At 69.8% G+C, this 15,260-nt stretch overlaps 1 protein-coding gene across 3 annotated transcripts in view; it reads right to left on the minus strand.

The window, feature by feature from the left end:
• Positions 1-378: 378 nt before the first annotated feature.
• The window catches only part of NPHP4 (nephrocystin 4), a 68,390-nt gene continuing 53,508 nt past the window's right edge, over positions 379-15,260 (minus strand). For all 3 annotated transcript variants that reach the window (XM_045858765.1, XM_045858764.1, XM_045858763.1), the window contains 12 exons: positions 15,011-15,136; positions 12,884-13,095; positions 8,469-8,695; positions 8,201-8,372; positions 7,606-7,689; positions 4,620-4,776; positions 4,073-4,158; positions 3,507-3,592; positions 2,415-2,586; positions 1,700-1,879; positions 1,326-1,469; positions 379-815 (listed from right to left, as the gene is read on the minus strand). In XM_045858765.1, coding sequence (XP_045714721.1) covers positions 675-815; positions 1,326-1,469; positions 1,700-1,879; positions 2,415-2,586; positions 3,507-3,592; positions 4,073-4,158; positions 4,620-4,776; positions 7,606-7,689; positions 8,201-8,372; positions 8,469-8,695; positions 12,884-13,095; positions 15,011-15,136 — 1,787 coding nt within the window. In that variant the 3' untranslated portion in view covers positions 379-674. The remainder of the gene's footprint in view (positions 816-1,325; positions 1,470-1,699; positions 1,880-2,414; positions 2,587-3,506; positions 3,593-4,072; positions 4,159-4,619; positions 4,777-7,605; positions 7,690-8,200; positions 8,373-8,468; positions 8,696-12,883; positions 13,096-15,010; positions 15,137-15,260) is intronic.

Consider the following 15,260-nt stretch of genomic DNA (forward strand, 5'->3'; position numbering starts at 1 on the left):
TTTCCCAGACCCCTCGCAGCCGGCCTTGGCCGCGCCCCCAGGGTCTGGCCTGAGTGTCCCCATCCGCACCCCGGAACCCGTGCCCGGGGGACACGACAGTGGAGGGGGGCCCTCCAGAACAGGGTTAAGGTGGGGATCCAGAAATGGAGCGGTCACCGTGGATTTTCTGGGCGGGGCCAGAATCAGGACACGTGACCACAGAGCCCATCAGTCGCCTCCTCCTCGCCCTCCCCCGCCGCCCCCCCCCCCGCCCCCTGACTGTCCCTCCACAGGCTTATGCTGCAGACAGAGCACCTGGCAACGGTGAAGACGGCCAGAAACACCCGAGAAAACTGTCAAAGAAGAAAACGTGTACAAGTCCACTATTTCATAGTCACTTTTTAAAAAGATACGAAGTATTTCCGGTATAAAACGTCATACAGCAAATAACGTTTGTACAAAACCCGGTAGGAAAACAGTTTTATCACTTGAGACGATCCGTAGAAAACGTGTCGCTGGGAGCAGATGAGAACGTCCCGGGCGGTGCCGCCCCGTGCGCAGCGGAGCCCGACGGGGCCTCGTGTGGCCGCGGGCGCACGTCCTGGCTGAGGAGCCGGGGCAGCAGCGGGACGGGCCAGCTGTGCCCGGCAGCGGCAGCGGCAGCGGCACCAGCACCAGCACCATCGGGGCGCCCCCTACTGGTAGACGACCTTCACGGAGAAAGTCTCCTCGTTCTTGTCCTCGTGGTCGTTGATGTGGATCAGAACCTCCTCCTCCCCCGCTCTCCGGCGGGGCGCGAACCGCAGGTCGATGGTGTAGGTCTCTCCGCCCTCGACCTGGGGACAAGCACTGCGGTGGGCACCCGGCCCAGCCGCCCCTCTCCGGCCACCCCCACCCACCACACGGCTCCTCCGGCACGGCAGGTCCCACGGGCCGACAGAGGACCTGCAGCCGGGACCTGCCTCATTGCCGGGGCAGGTGCTGCGACCTGCCGGACTTTCCTGAGAACGTTCACGGTGGGTCAGAGTAAATTGGGGGCGGTTCTGGATAAAACGGTGGGGAAACCACAGGGAGGGTGGGTCACCGGGCCCCCAGACCCCCGGAACGGTGCCTAGACCCTAGATGCGGGGGTCTCGGACACAAAGGCAGGGGAGCTCAGCGAGGGCGTCCCTCCCCACCGTCAGGCACCACACGGGAGCCGGCAGGCCCAGCGCGCCCCCGGACTTTCTGGGGAAGGCCGTGCTGGGTGGTATTGCTCCTGGACGTGGTGCTGACCGCCCGCCCCAGGGCTCCACGGAGCAGCAGAGCCTCCGGGCCGCCCCGCCCCGCCCTGCGCAGGGCCCCACCTGGAAGGTGTCCTCCTTGAACCGCAGCAGGCCGGGGTGGTCGCTGTGCAGGTGGTAGGTGCGGCGGAAGGGGTAGGGGTTGGTGTAGGTGATCTGCTTGTGGGCGCCCTTGCCCTGCCCCGCGGCCATGGTGATCTCAAAGGCCTGTGGGGGGACGGCTGTCGGAGGGGTTCCCCTACAGGCGCCCCACACCCGCTCCGCGCGTGGGGCCCCACCGGCTGGGCGTCCCCATGAGCAGGACAGGAGAGCCCCCTGAGCCCCGTGCGCAGGGGCAGCCCCGCCCCCCACCCCGGCCAGAAGGACCCCGAGGGACCAGGGGACCGGCAGGGACACAGCACCGCACCCCGGGGCCCGCACGCACCGCCCTCCCCGACCTTGGAGATGAGAGGCGGACGGCAGGAGAGGCACACGAGCCACGAGGCCACGAGCTGGTGGAAGTCCACGTCGACCACGTTGAGGTGCACGAAGCGGCCGCCCGCCCGGCGGGGCCGCAGGCCCACGTGCAGGTCCTGCACGCCGTGGGGCGGCAGCGTGAAGGCCCCGCCGGGGTCCGTCTGCAAGGACGACGGAGAGGGGCAGGTGGGCGAGGCCGTTCCCGGCGCCGCCCCCGGGGACGGAGAGGGCCTGCTGGGGGCCCCCCAGTCAGGGGCCACGTGGCCGAGTGAAGGGGCCGGGCCTGAAGCCAGACCCAACCCCCCCGTCGGGGCCAGTGCCACAGCGTCACAGTGGGTGTCACCAGCCACGTCCGAGAGGCCATCTGCGCTGGGCAAGGCCCCTCCAGGTGGCGGTGACCCCTGCGACTTGAACTGGTGCTGGCACCGGCCTCCCATGCAGGCGGGCAGCTGCGGCTGCCCTGACCCCAGAGCCACTACCGAGAGTCGCCCCCGTGATCTAAGCCCCAGCCTTCGGGGTTCAGATGCCCCTCCGCCCACGACGGCACGTCTGCTGAAGGGCCTGAGTGCAGACGCTCCGCAGGCCGCTGTGGTCTGGACGGCGCTGCGGCCAAAGTCCTCGGGGCCACCCACTGAGCCGCGGCCCCGCGCCCCCCACCCCCTCCCCGGGGGCGGTGAGGACGGGCAAAGGCCGTACCGTCAGCTCCTGGGGGTGCGAGGTGAAGGCCCTCACCCTCCGGACCGTCTGAGTCCCCCGAAGGACCAGGGAGAGGCGGGTCCGCTGGCCCGCGACGCAGGAGACGTCCACGCGCTGCAGGGAGTGCAGGTACACCTGCCAGACCTGGGCGGGCGTGGCCAGCCAGCGGTCCCTGCCGGGGACGGGGGGGGCGGGGGGCGGCTGAGACGGCTGCCCGGAGGACAGGATGGGGGGGGACAGGGTGGGGGGGGACAGGCCGGGGCACGGCCTCTGTCCCCCCGCAGCCCCCGCTCCAGCGGAGTGAGAGGCTGCAGCTGAGGCAGCACCTGGACCGCATGGGGACGAGGGGGACGAGGGAGACGAGGGGGACGAGGGGGACGAGGGACGGCGTGGGCCTCGCAGACAGGCGCCCTGGGCAGCTGAGGCCCCACACCAGGCCTGAGGCGAGGCCCACGGCGGCGCTGGGGGAAGGGGCCTCGGGCTGAGACCCAGGGCTTGGAGGCGACGCCGGCCGGAGCGTGGAGCCCCGGTCGCCTGCCCGGACTGGAGGACTCTCTACTGTGAAACGGGCTCAGCCACTCGGGCCCTCGGGCTCGGCCTGGGGGCTCCAGGCTGCTGTCCTCCCGCCCGTGCCGGGCGCAGCGCGCAGGCCGCCCGCCGCCCCGCCCTGGGGAGCACCGCCGGCACCTCCCCGCGCCCCGCTGTGGCTGTGGAGGTTCTCAGCGGGTGGGAGACGGAGCTCACAAGGGCGGGGTGGGGACGGGGCCACTGCAGCTGGGGAGGGGGCGGAGGCCCAACCCCATCAGCCTCCGCACCCTCCCTCTCCCAGGGAGGGGCCGGGACCCTGCCCCACCACCTCACGCTCGGAGAGGGCACACAGTGACGGGGACGGGGCTGGGACTGGGCACTGGACCTGCCGTCCCTCAGGCCCTCGGTGCCACCCCGAGCAGCAGGCACCCTTGGCCAGGCCCCTGCCAGCCTGTCCCTGGCTGCGGAAGACCCAGCACTGGCCCCCTTCCAACGCCCCAGTGCCCGCCTCCCCCTCCCCCACCCCCCCCCACCCCGCCGCCAGCCGCAGGGCAGCACCCTCACCTGTAGATGGCGACAAAGAAGTCCTTGGTCTCCGGGCTCGGCCCACTCGCCACCTTCAGGAACACGTCCCTGGGCTCCCCGGGGCCCTGCCGGACGGCGGGGGTGTCACAGGAGCGCCGCCCCCCCCAACCTGACCCAGCCCCCCCGTCCCCACGAAGCCACAGCAGGCGTGAACCAGACCCCGACACTCTGCCGATCGTCTGCCCTGCCCAGAATTCACTGTTTTTCTCACTGAAGCCATTAACCTCTGGGTTTTACTTGGAGTTCAACAGCCCCTGTTCTGCAGGACACTGCGTCCGAGCGGCCACCCCACCACACGGCCGTGACTCTGTCCACAGTAGCGGCTCACACGCGCCCTGACGGCCACACCCACTTCATTCGCTTGGCCCTGGAAAGCCAAGGGCCTGGCCCACAGCCGACGACACGCAGACTCGCTCCCGGAGCCCTCACAGGGCGGGGACCCGCCCCCAGCGCCTCGGCGAGAAGCCGCAGATGAGGCGGCCGCAGGCCAGGGTGCGGGCAGTGGCCGAGTGCGGGGACGGGCGCGGCTGCCCGGTGAGACTCACCGCCCTCTGGGTCTCACAGATGACGCTCGGGTCACTGCAGCGGGCGTGGACCGGGGGCTCCTCGCCAGGCGTTCCCGCGGGGGCGCCTGGGGCAGGAAACGCCAGAACAGACACCCGTTCCCGAGAGGCCTGGGAGGCACGGGCGCTGGGGACGGGGCACGCCACGCGACCCGCCCACCCCTGCCCGGGCACGGGGCTGGGGGCAGCGGCCGAGGAGTCAGCGCCCGTGCCCGGAGCAGGCGCCGGCGTGAGGCTTCGCCGAGCTCCGCGGGCACCAGACAGAAGGCGGGGACCGGCAGGGGAGGGAGGGACAGTCCCCAGGCGAGCCCCAGGGCCGCGGACCCCCGGAGGGTGCGGTCAGCCAGCCCTGGGCGCACCCTGCCACCTCAGGGGAGAGGGGGAGGCAGAACCACAGACGTGCCGGACACCGTCAGAACCGGAGCACCGCAGGGCGGCGCGATGGCGCCGCTTGTCACCTGTGCGGGACACCCCCCTTCCCGTCCGCCGAAGCCACACAGCGCCGGCCGCAGGGACCGGCGGGACCTGCCTGGAAGCGTGTGCCAGGGGGGCAGCCGGATGGCCTTCTTCAGGAAGGTGAGCTCGGGGTGGTAGAAGCGGAAGACCTGGTCCACCGCGTGCGGCTGGGGCTGCACCGTCAGGTGGAGCGCGGCCAGGGGCCTGCCGCCGCCGGCCCGGAACAGCACCTGCGAGGGTGGGGGGCGCGGCGTCAGGACGCACCGGGCTGGCGGGCGGCCGCGTGGCCCGGGCCCCCTTCCGCAGACACAGACGGGGTCTCTGCGGTCCACTCAGCCCCCCGAGGTGACGGTGACACCGGTGCGATCAGGGCTGGGGCACAGAGTCCACGCCACAGTGCTCACCGGACCGGACCCTGCGGAGAAGGATTCAGCAGACCGTGTGTGGGTGACTGTCCGCGCCAGAGAAGGCCGGAGACACTCAGAGGTCCCTCGCTGGGGACGGCCGGGCACACGGGACGCCCACCCCCGTGACAGGGCTCTGGCGGCAGAGCGGACAAGGAGGGGCTCTGTGTGCCCGCCGCCAAGGTCCCGGGACCACGTTCGTGCTCCGCACATGTGTGCACACGCATGTACACACATGCACACGCATGTGCACACGTGCACACTCAGGGACGGGGGACCGGAACGGGAGCAGGGCTTCCCACGTAGATCCCATCCCCCGGTTGGGTCTTGAACGCACACGAATGCGTTTAATTCACTTAAGAACTGCATTATTTTTAAAGGATCTCTACGAACCGAGAGCGAACGGAACGCGCAGACCTAGCTACACGCCGAGTCTGACGCGTGACTGCCCAGAGAGGAGGACGTGGCGTCCGTCTGGACGCGGGACGGAAAGCGGCACTCGGGGACCCTCGCCTGTCCCATCCGGGCTGGGCGCCAACATCCCGAGACACGCACGTATCCGGGCACCGGCCCCCGGGCCGGCGGTGTCAGGGCCTGGGGGGCTGACCAGCATGGCCAGCAGGTCGGCTACACTTGGGGGACGGAGCAGACAGGTAGCTGCACCGCAGGTGACGGAGCCGGATTTCTCACCTGCGGGGCCAGGAAGGGGCGGCTGCAGAAGCCCAAGATGCTGCCCCGCCCCGCCCCGCCCCCTGAGACCCCCCACCCCGCCCCCCGGCGGTCCGGGCAGGGGCTCCGCAGCACGCTCTGCGCCAGCACACCCAGGGGCGACGAGCGCCCAGCGCCCAGCTCTGGTTCCCGACCCCGCCCTCCGCCCAAGGAGCCTCAGATCAGCGGCCGCTGCAGAACCGGAGCCGGCGCAGCACGCGGTGACCCTGGAAGCCCCAGGCGGGACGGGGGTGCTCACACAAGGACAGGGACGCGCCCCAGGACTCCGGGGCCGGCCGGGGGCAGCTGCCACTGGCCGGCCGGGGACAATGTGAGCCGCGGAGCGAGGGACGACAGCAGCGAGGGGCGACCCACTGACTGAAACGGGAGTTCGTGCCCAAGAGCCGTAAAAACACACGGAGTGAGCCGACGGGCGAGGGCACAGCCGTCTGGGTCAGAGGTCAGAACGCCGGCGAACGCACAGCATCAAGGGGAACCGTGAGGCCCGAAAGCGCCGACCAACCCCACCCCGCGATCGCCGCCCGCCCCGGCGGCGTCCTCGGCGACGTGAGGCCGGGGCCGTGTGTGTGACGAGCAACACGGCACGGACATGCAGCCCCGTCCGCTGCTTTCTGGTCGCCAAGCACGACGCCCGTCTTAGTCGACTTCACAGAGCAGACGCCCGCGTCAACTAGGGAAGCGGTGCCACCCCCAGCGCCAGGACACTCCACACCGCGCCCCTCCCGTCGGGAGGTCCCCAGGACCGCACGGCACAACCACGGCCTTCCCGCCCTCAGCGCCTGGGCCGAAGGCCACGGCCAGCGAACGGCGGGCAAGTCTAAACTCAGGGGCACTCTGCGTGGAACCTGCCTGCACGCTTCGGTCCCACGGCCGCGAGGGGAGGACAGCGTGGCTGGGGTGCCAGCAGGAAGAGGCCCCGTGGACATGGGGGTGTTCGCGGTCCCACAGGACATCTGGGACATGCACCCAGGTCCTGAGGAGCAGGGCGGGGACAATTCCCTGACTTGCAGGGCCCCACGGCAGCTGCGGCCCGGACGGTCCCCGCTTTGGGGACACACGGGCTCCAAGTGTCACGGAGCAGAGGCCCCCCTCAAGCCGCCAGGGACAGTGTGCGGGGGAGGCGGGGGAGGCGGGGGAGGCGGGGGAGGCGGCAGCGGCCTGCAGTGCCCACACCCGGGAAAGCGGGTGAGGGTGGGGGCTCTTTACCCCTGTTCTCCAGCTGGCATCATCTCAAAGTAGGAAGTTTAAAGAGCAAGGCACCGGAGCTCACTGGAAGGGGACAGCAGTGACCCAGGAGGGGACAGCTCGGGCACGGGTGCCTCATGGACGAGAGCCCCCGCACACGAGACCCAAGTCCCCGCTGAGACGCCCACACGCCAGCCGCGATGGGGGCCGGGCCGCCACTGCTTTGCTGCCAGGAGCCGGCGAGCGAAGCGCAGGAGCCCATCAGCAGCCTGACCGCCTGGCGCAGAACGTGCGTCAGGTGACCGGAGTGCTGGCGGGCAGGCGGCCGGCCGCAGGGGGTCACAGCTGAGAAGGGCGGAGCCTACGGTCTCGCCCGGACAGCAGGATGACCACACCTCGTAGCTGGTCACTCCGCCCCACCGTCACCCACCAGCCCCTGTGGCTCCTGCGGGCACCCAGACACAGCGTGAGGACAGTGGGTGCCGGGGCCCGCTGAGTGAGTGGCCAGGGAGACGCCCGCACACCGGACGCCCGCCGGTAGCCGCGGTAGCACCTGGCTGATGCCATCACTGCCCACCTCAGACGTGGAGGCCCACCGCCAAGCACCCTGCTCCCAGCCCCCGCCCCTCCCCTGGGGAGGTGTGAGAAGGGTGGAGGGCTGAGCCCGGGTGGCCCCTGGGGAACAGCGGGTCCCAGAGGGTCACAGCACATGGGGTCACAGGTCTGGGGTCTGCCCCTCACCTTGGCATGCCTGGTGGGCATCGTGCTGGGCTTCCCGGGCAATCCGGGCTCCGGGTCCTTCTCAGGTGCCAGGTCAGCAGAGGCCTGTGGGAAACCAGTCAGCGCCCGCGGGTCTCAGACAGGCCCTAGAGCGCCGGGACCGCTTCCCACCTGCAGGAGCAGCGGCCACCCAGGGTCTCCCAGACTCCCACAGTGACGCTCCAGGCGGCGATGGCTAGGACCAGCCTCATGGCCCCAAAGAGGCTGCAGAGGCTCCGTGAGTGGGGCAGGAAGGAGTCCCCTTACTCACCGCTCTGCCTGGAGCCAGAGGCTGGGCATCCTCACCACTGTGCTGGCTCCTCAGGCCACTGAAGGGGTGACCGTTATCCCACAGAACTGACCTCAAGGGTCAACCGCCCAAACACACACGGGTGATGTGCCCCCCATCACACGCATGCAGGTGCACATGCGCACACACACACACGCACGTGTGAGAACAGGTGGGGGGGCAGCCCCAAGGCTTGTCGGTGCACCGCCACTCAGAGGCTGCCCAAGTGCCCACAGCCCGACGGGACCCCCCCACCCGGGTGCCTGACGCCCAGCCCCTCGCCGGCACCTGCGCCACGGAGAAGAGCTGGTACTTGAAGGGGATGTGGGCGGTCTCCCGGGGGCGCAGGAAGAGCTGGGGCGGGAGGCCGCCCCGCAGGCGGAACATGTCCTCCTCCACGGGCGTGAGCAGGCGGGCTGCGTCCTTGAAGTGCCTCCACTCCCGGGGGTCCAGGACGAGGCTGCGGCGGGAGACGCGGGGCTGAGCAAGGCCGCCCTCCCTCCCAGCCGCCGCGTGCCGGAGGCGGGGGGGAGGCCCCCACTCACAGGGGCCCCACCTGAGCTCGGGGTTGTCCACCTCGATGGTCACGGTCTGCGGCGTGCCGTGGGGGTTCCTGAGCGCGAACTCGAAGAACTCGGCAGTGCCCAGCGAGGCGCAGAGGGTGTGCTCCGTGGTGATGGCCAGGCTCAGCGCGCTGGCGATGCTCCGCGCCTTCGTGCGCTCCCGGTAGGCGGCGATGACCTGCAGGTCCCGCGCCTGCTGCGCGCGGACGTCCTGCAGGGCCTGCGAGACGCCGGGGTCGGGCCGGGGTCGGGCCGGGGTCGGGCCGGGGTCGGGCCGAGGTCGGGCCGGGGTCGGGCCGGGGCCTCCACCCCTCTCTGCCTCTGCGGCTGCTTTCCAGCCACCTCCCCCCACCCCACCCCACCCCGAACCCCACATTTCTCCTGGAACCACCGCCCCCCACCCCGCCTCACACGGGGGTCGGGCGGGAGAGCGAACAGAGCAGGGTATGCCCATCCCTCCACGGGGACGTCGGCGGGCACCCCTGGCTTCTCCCCGCCCACACGGTGCACCTGTGGGAGGTGGGAGGTGGGAGGTGGGGTCTGCCCTGCAAGCTCCCGATTAGCTGCAGCCAACTGCCCGCTCCCCTCGACTCCCCCCGACGCCCCCCGACGCCCCCCGCACCCAGGAGGCTGGTACCAGGCACCGAGCAGCATTAGAACCACAGGTTTCCAACAAAAGACAGAAGGACGACCTCAAGACCAGTGCGGGTGACCGGCTGGCCAACCGGGTCCCCAGGGCGGCAGCAGGAGCCCCATCTGCAGGCAGAGTCCCTGGGAGGGGACGCGTCCTGCCCCGACTGGCCTCGAGCCGGGTCCGGGCCACTGGCGTGCTGCCCCGGTGGGGCTCAGCCGCGGGGCCTCGTCCACCCTCACCCCCAGATGCCCCCCGAGTCGGCGGCCCTGGCCACCAGACGTGCTCCGGGCTGGAGGGGGCCCCGTTTCCCCCATGAGCCTTCCACTGACGGGCGAGGCCCGCGGGAGGCTGTCCCGTGAGGTCTGAGGCCAGAAGGGCTGCCCCAACGCTGGGGCCAGCCCAGGCCGATGCGGGGACCCCCCAACACGGAGGAGGCCTGGACTGAACACCCCTGCGTGTGACTCCGGAGGCGGGGCCAGGCTGCCTTCCCGACTTCCCCACACGCACAGCTTCGGCCTTTCCCGAGCCAGCGAGGGGCTGAAGCCGAGCCTCTCGAGTCTGCCCAGGGACGGGGGGACGGGGGGACGGGGTGTGGTCGAGCCCGCGGGGAGCGCCCCTGGGTGGGTGTCTCACAAGAGCTGCTCGGAGGAGCAGGCCCCCAGTGGGCGGGACAGGGCAGCGGCCCAGACATCTCTGGACGACACACGCAACCGAGGGTGGCCCTGCGACCTGCAGTGGGGACCCCAGACACCCACAGGCCGGGTGGGGAAAGGCGCTGGGTTGAGCCGTAGGTGGTGTGGCTCAGTGGACTGAGCGCCAGCCTGCGGCGAACCAAAGGGTTGCCGGTTCGATTCCCAGTCAGGACACATGCCTGGGCTGCGGGCCAGGTCCCCAGAAGACGGTACAAAAGGCAACCACACACTGATGTTTCTCTCCCTGTCTCTCCCACCCCCTCTCTGAGAGTAAACAAAGTCTTTTATAAAATTTTTTTTAAAAAGCCCTGGGTCGAGACCCGTGCCCCTGAGGTTGCCAGGAGGGCAGCTGTGTGCCCCTCGGTGCCTCCTCCCAGACCTCAAAGGAAGCTGTTAGCCTGAGCCCTGGCCCTGCTCCAGCCCTGCCCAGCCCAGCCCAGCCATGAGAGACGGGGTGGCGTAGCTGACAGAAAGTTCCAGAGCATCCACCAGGCAGCACGGCCCTGCCCCCTGCCACCTCTGCCTTTTGGGGCCCGCTGCTTCCGGCCAGGTGGTACGGTCGGCGAGGAGGAACCGCCCGCGGCGGGTGGGCGCGACCCGGCCTGCGTGAGCCTGTCGGTTGGTCCGGGCCCAGGGTTCGGGACACCCCACCTTCAGGCACACGCCAGGTCTCCGCCACCAGCCCTCCCCGGAGCCCCCGGAGTGGAGCGGGGGACATCCTGGCCTCCTCTGCTGGGCTCCTGCCCAATCTCCCCATCTGAGGCCCAGGCAGGGACAGGTGGGTTTGCGGCCCCAGCGCCCGGTCCGCAAATCCCGCAGGCCCCAGCAACTGGCCCGAGGACAGGCTGCGACCCCATCTGGGCAGTGAGACCGTAGGCCGCCTGCCGGGGTTTCTGGGACAGAGCGCTCTCCTCCGTGGCACTGACAAGGGACCACGTGAAATGTGGCACCTCGGCCACTCCTGGGCTGCCCGAGGGGTGAGGGGCGGCCCCCAGCTGCTGCAGTGTCACTGCGGGGAGCCCACAGAGACTCTTCCTGGGACTGTCCTGTTACTGCGGCAACTGCCTCAACATAGAGCTACCAAGTGGGTCCCGGGCTCGCTGTGCGGGGACACCCACCCCAAGGTGGAGCGGGAGGGCCGGGAGCCAGGCCGAGGGCCCCAGGGACCTGCTGCCGCCTCGCCCGCATGTGCCGGGCGCTCCGCCACTTGCTGTCCCCCCTCTCCTGCAGTACTTGTACGAGGAGGTAACCTGCCCACTGCCCACCTGGGTCCCCGGAGGAGGCGCCCGGGCCGGGGGGGCCGGGGCCTGGGCCTGGGCCTGGGGCTCCCCCAGGCTGACACTGGGCAGTGACAGTTGCTGGGCCCAGCCGCCGTCCTGAGCACTGGACACGGATTCAGCCCAGTGGCCCTCACGAAGAGGCCTGTGGCTGTCCCACGGCACAGCAGGGACTCGCGTGCAGGCGTCCGGCCCCGCACCAACTGCCCCGGCCGCACCGCCGTGACCCAGGAGCCCCGCAACACCGCCGCTCTCGGATCCGCAGCAGCCGCCTCGGAAGACGGCGGGGCAGGAAGACACCACTTGCCGGCTGCCAGCTGCTCCCCACTCCCCCGCACGACCTCCAGCCCCCGAGACCTCGCCCCGGCCCCTGACCGCTCCCCTCCGACCACGGCGTCCTCGCCCTCCCTCCAGAGCCCGGCACCAGCTCCACGGGGAGAGAGGCCACCGCGGGCTGGGTGAGCCAGCTCACTGTCACTTCGGATTTCCCCAGGGTCGCCGGCCCAGGAAAGTGTTTGAACTTAGGGAAATTTTTCTTGTACTTGGAAGTCTGAGCTCCCCGCAGTTGGCTGCTGCGTCCACGAGGAAGCATCGGAGCTGCCGGTGTCTCTATGGGACGCCCCCCTGTTCGTCCCGCAACACGCGGGCTGCTACATTGTGTGGCACGCCGACAGACATGGTTGATTGCCGGTCTGACGAGGAAAATAGGTGTAATTTTGGTTCATTCGCACCAGACAGCTACCATCATGTTGGCTTGTTACCTTTTTCTTTTTGACAATCTAGGGGAAAAGAGGCCCAGGCCCCTGACTAAACAGTCAGGAGCTGTGTGTGCGTATTTTAAGGAACCTCGTGGCACACGGGGGCGGGGGGGGTCCCTGCTCTGTCGGTGCCTGTCAAACACTAGGGCACAAGGGAACTAATGACAACAAACGACTAACGACGGTGCTGCCACTGCCTGGACGGAGCACCTGCCACACGCCAGACCCGGCCACTGGGCGGGGGCTGCGGTGTTCCCGGGTGACCTGAGGGGTGGGGAGGCCCGCCCAGCCCTGCCGGCCCCTGCAAGGCGCCCTCACAGCCATGGCGCTCACTGCCCCTCTGCCCACCGACCCGGCCCGTCCTCTCTCCTGGCCGCTCCCCCACGCAGACGGGCAGCCCTTGGCTGGTTGGTTTATTTCTGCCTGCCTCCCGACATTCCACACCCAAGGGCGGGGGCCTCTCCCCACCCCTGGGGGCCTCCCACGGCCGGGGAGCAGGCACCCACCGGCCAGGCCATCGGCAGAGCTCTGCCCCTAGGAAGGGACACTGTCGGCCAGACACCTGCCTGGGGGAGACCTCAAGGTCCTCCTCAGGCCCCTGTGGCTTCTTCACGCTGCAAACCTGTCCAGTGTAGCCACTCCCACCTCCCACTTCTTGGCTGCAAAATATCGCAGGGTCTTCTTCAGACTCTCGGCCAAAAAGGGGAGTTTGCCAGGTCAGAAGGGTTGCACTGACCGCCCAGGATGGAGACGTCGGCCACAGCCCCACCCCAAACTTGGGGGGCCCCCGGAATCCGCTGCCAAGCTTTCTTCAAACCCAGGGCTCTGGGGAGCCCCCACACCGATAAGAAACAGAGTCTGCAGGGGAAGCCCACCAGTCCGCCATGACCAGGAGCTCCCAGGTCCCGCTGACGGGAGCGCGCCCCCTGGTGGCTGAAAAGCCCAGCCCTCTGCCGTCCTGCCCTGGGGACCTGGGGAAGCAGACAGCCTGGGGGCGGGGGTGGGGGGGCCCCCCACCGCCCTGGGATAGCCTGTGAAGGCGCTCACCAGCACCCCGGTCCTCCGGCAGCCGCCCTCGCTGGCTGCCTCCTGCAGACGCACGGTCCTCATCCGCTCCAGCTTGCGCCTGCGCACAGCGTCACCCTCCTGCCCCGCGCCCTGGGGCCCCCTGCCCCTGGGCCACGTGGGGGCGAAGAGCATGGCGGCCAGCTCGCTGTCCAGGTCGGTCAGCTTCTGTGCCTGGACCACATTTCTCTTCCCTGCAAGGTTCAGAGAGGAGCCAGAGGTTACAGTGCACGGATCCGGGGTTTTTAAGATTTTATTTATTTTTAGAGAGGGGGGAAGGGAGAGAGACAGAGAGGGAGAGAAACATCGATGGGTGGCTGCCCCTCACGCGCCCCCAACCGGGAACAAAGCCGCACACGCCACGTCACAGGCTGACATTCGAGGTGCCCAGACAAGCACATGACCCGGCGCCGGTGGGCCGGGGAGAAGGGCTGGGCCCTCCCTGACTCTCGGAAACCCAGGAAATCAGCGCCCGCCCGCCCGCCCCCACTCCGCCCCACGTACCTGTGGCCCCCGATGGCGGCTCCACGGGGTGGGGCAGCAGCCCCGACTCGCCCGCCCTCCCGCTCCCTCACAAGCACACACGTGCCACTGCCACTGTCCCAGCTTAAAGCCGGTGAACGGCTTCCCCGAGCCCACGAGCTGGTGCCGACGTCTTCAACGGCTGCCCCAGGGCATGCCGTGTCTCCAGGGCACGGGCAGGCGGGGAAGGGTGGCCGGGCCGGCCCAGTGCGAGCGCAGGAGGCCCACGGTCCCCGCAGGCAGGGCCCAGGGCGGGAGCCCAGCAGGCTGCGGGGTGGTCAGCAAGCACCCCCCCCCCACGTCCAAAGCCACAGGAACATAGACTCAGGGGCCGAGCGGCCCCACCGCCAGGCCAGGGACCACCAAGAGGCTTCTCGGGCCAGGGGGCCCCCGACTCCAGAGCCCACCCAGGGTCAGGGGAGCCGGCTTTCCCGCGGAGCGGCTGGCCCCGGGTCCGGGTAGAGAGAGCCCAGAGGACCGACCAGAGACCAGGAGCTCCCCATCTGCTCGGCAAACCCCCAGCCATCGCCGCCCCGAGCTGCCCGGTGGAGCCCCTGGCCTCCGGGCTGCGGGCTCCATGAACACCCCCAGCCTCTGTTTGGAGCGTGGGGGGTCCTTACTCTGCCCCTCATCTACTCTCTTGGTGGCCAGAGAGGCCGGCTGGGGGCCGAGAAGGCTGGCCCCGGGGTGAGAATCACACACGTGACCTCTCTGGGCCTCGGTCCCTGGAACACCGAAATGGGGAAGCTGGCCCGCGAGGCGCTCAGCTAGCCTAGACCACGGGGTGGGGGGGTGCAAACATGTGGGCCCTCCCAGAGAACGTGTGAGGGCCCACAGAGGTTTGGCTGGAATTTCGGGGAACCTGTGGGACCCTAGCGCCCTCCCAAGATGGAACCAACACCCCCCCCCATTCCAACCAGCCATGGCCCTGACCCTCCTGGGGCACAGGCTCAAGTTCAACAACGTCAGAGGACCGGCATCACGGGAAGCTCACGGCAGGCTGGGGTCACAGGAGAGGTGCCATGTGGCGGGTGGGCGGGGAGGGGCGGGTGGCACCACTTAAAGGACACGCCCCCTTTTCATTCCAACGACAAGTGTTTTGTGCTCTGGTCTGGGGTCGTTTTAAGGGGAGGAGAAACCCCCCGCTTGGGAAACTGTGGCCGCCAGCCCAGGCCTCATCACCCAGCTGCATGGGGGGCTCACCCTCCTCTTCCCAGCGCAGGAGCCGCAGGGGCAGCTCGAAAACCGGTCCACGTGCCCCCTGACCTTTCCTTCGCTCCTCCCCTGCGGGAGCGCAGCTCACGGAGCCCAGGCCGCTCACAGGGTCACGCTTTCTCTACCGACACCAGGCGGCCCTCAGAGCCCCGTCCGGGGCGCCTGGTGTCTGATGAGCCTGGGGAGTCAGCGTGGCCCGTGGCCCAGGGCCCACGGTGGGGGGGGGGGGGCCCTCAGCTCTGCCGCCGGACCCAGAGGGGCGCGTCCACCACAGCGCACACTCACGTGCGTACACACGCACACACGCACACGCATAGCCTCCCCCCGCCCCCCGGTTCCCACCCCACTCCCACGCCAGCCACACCCACTCACGTCTCGGGCCCCCCCGCGTGAGGAGGCTGCCTCCCTCGAAGCGGCTGGCTCCGTCACTCGAGATGACCCGCGACCTGGAAGGGGGCAGCGAGCCGGAAGGTCTCCCTCTCTGTTCGCACAAGTGGCCTGAATGAGAAACGCCCGGCATGACACACCGACACCAGACAAGGGGGCTGGGGAACTCGCCCACGCGGGGGCCCACGCGCAGGCCGGCTCTCCGACGGGCCGTCCGGGCCTCCGACCCACGAGC

The sequence above is a fragment of the Phyllostomus hastatus genome, unplaced genomic scaffold, assembly GCF_019186645.2.
Source record: "Phyllostomus hastatus isolate PE091 unplaced genomic scaffold, TTU_PhHast_1.1 phas_scaffold_182, whole genome shotgun sequence".
NCBI classification, from domain to species: domain Eukaryota; kingdom Metazoa; phylum Chordata; class Mammalia; order Chiroptera; family Phyllostomidae; genus Phyllostomus; species Phyllostomus hastatus.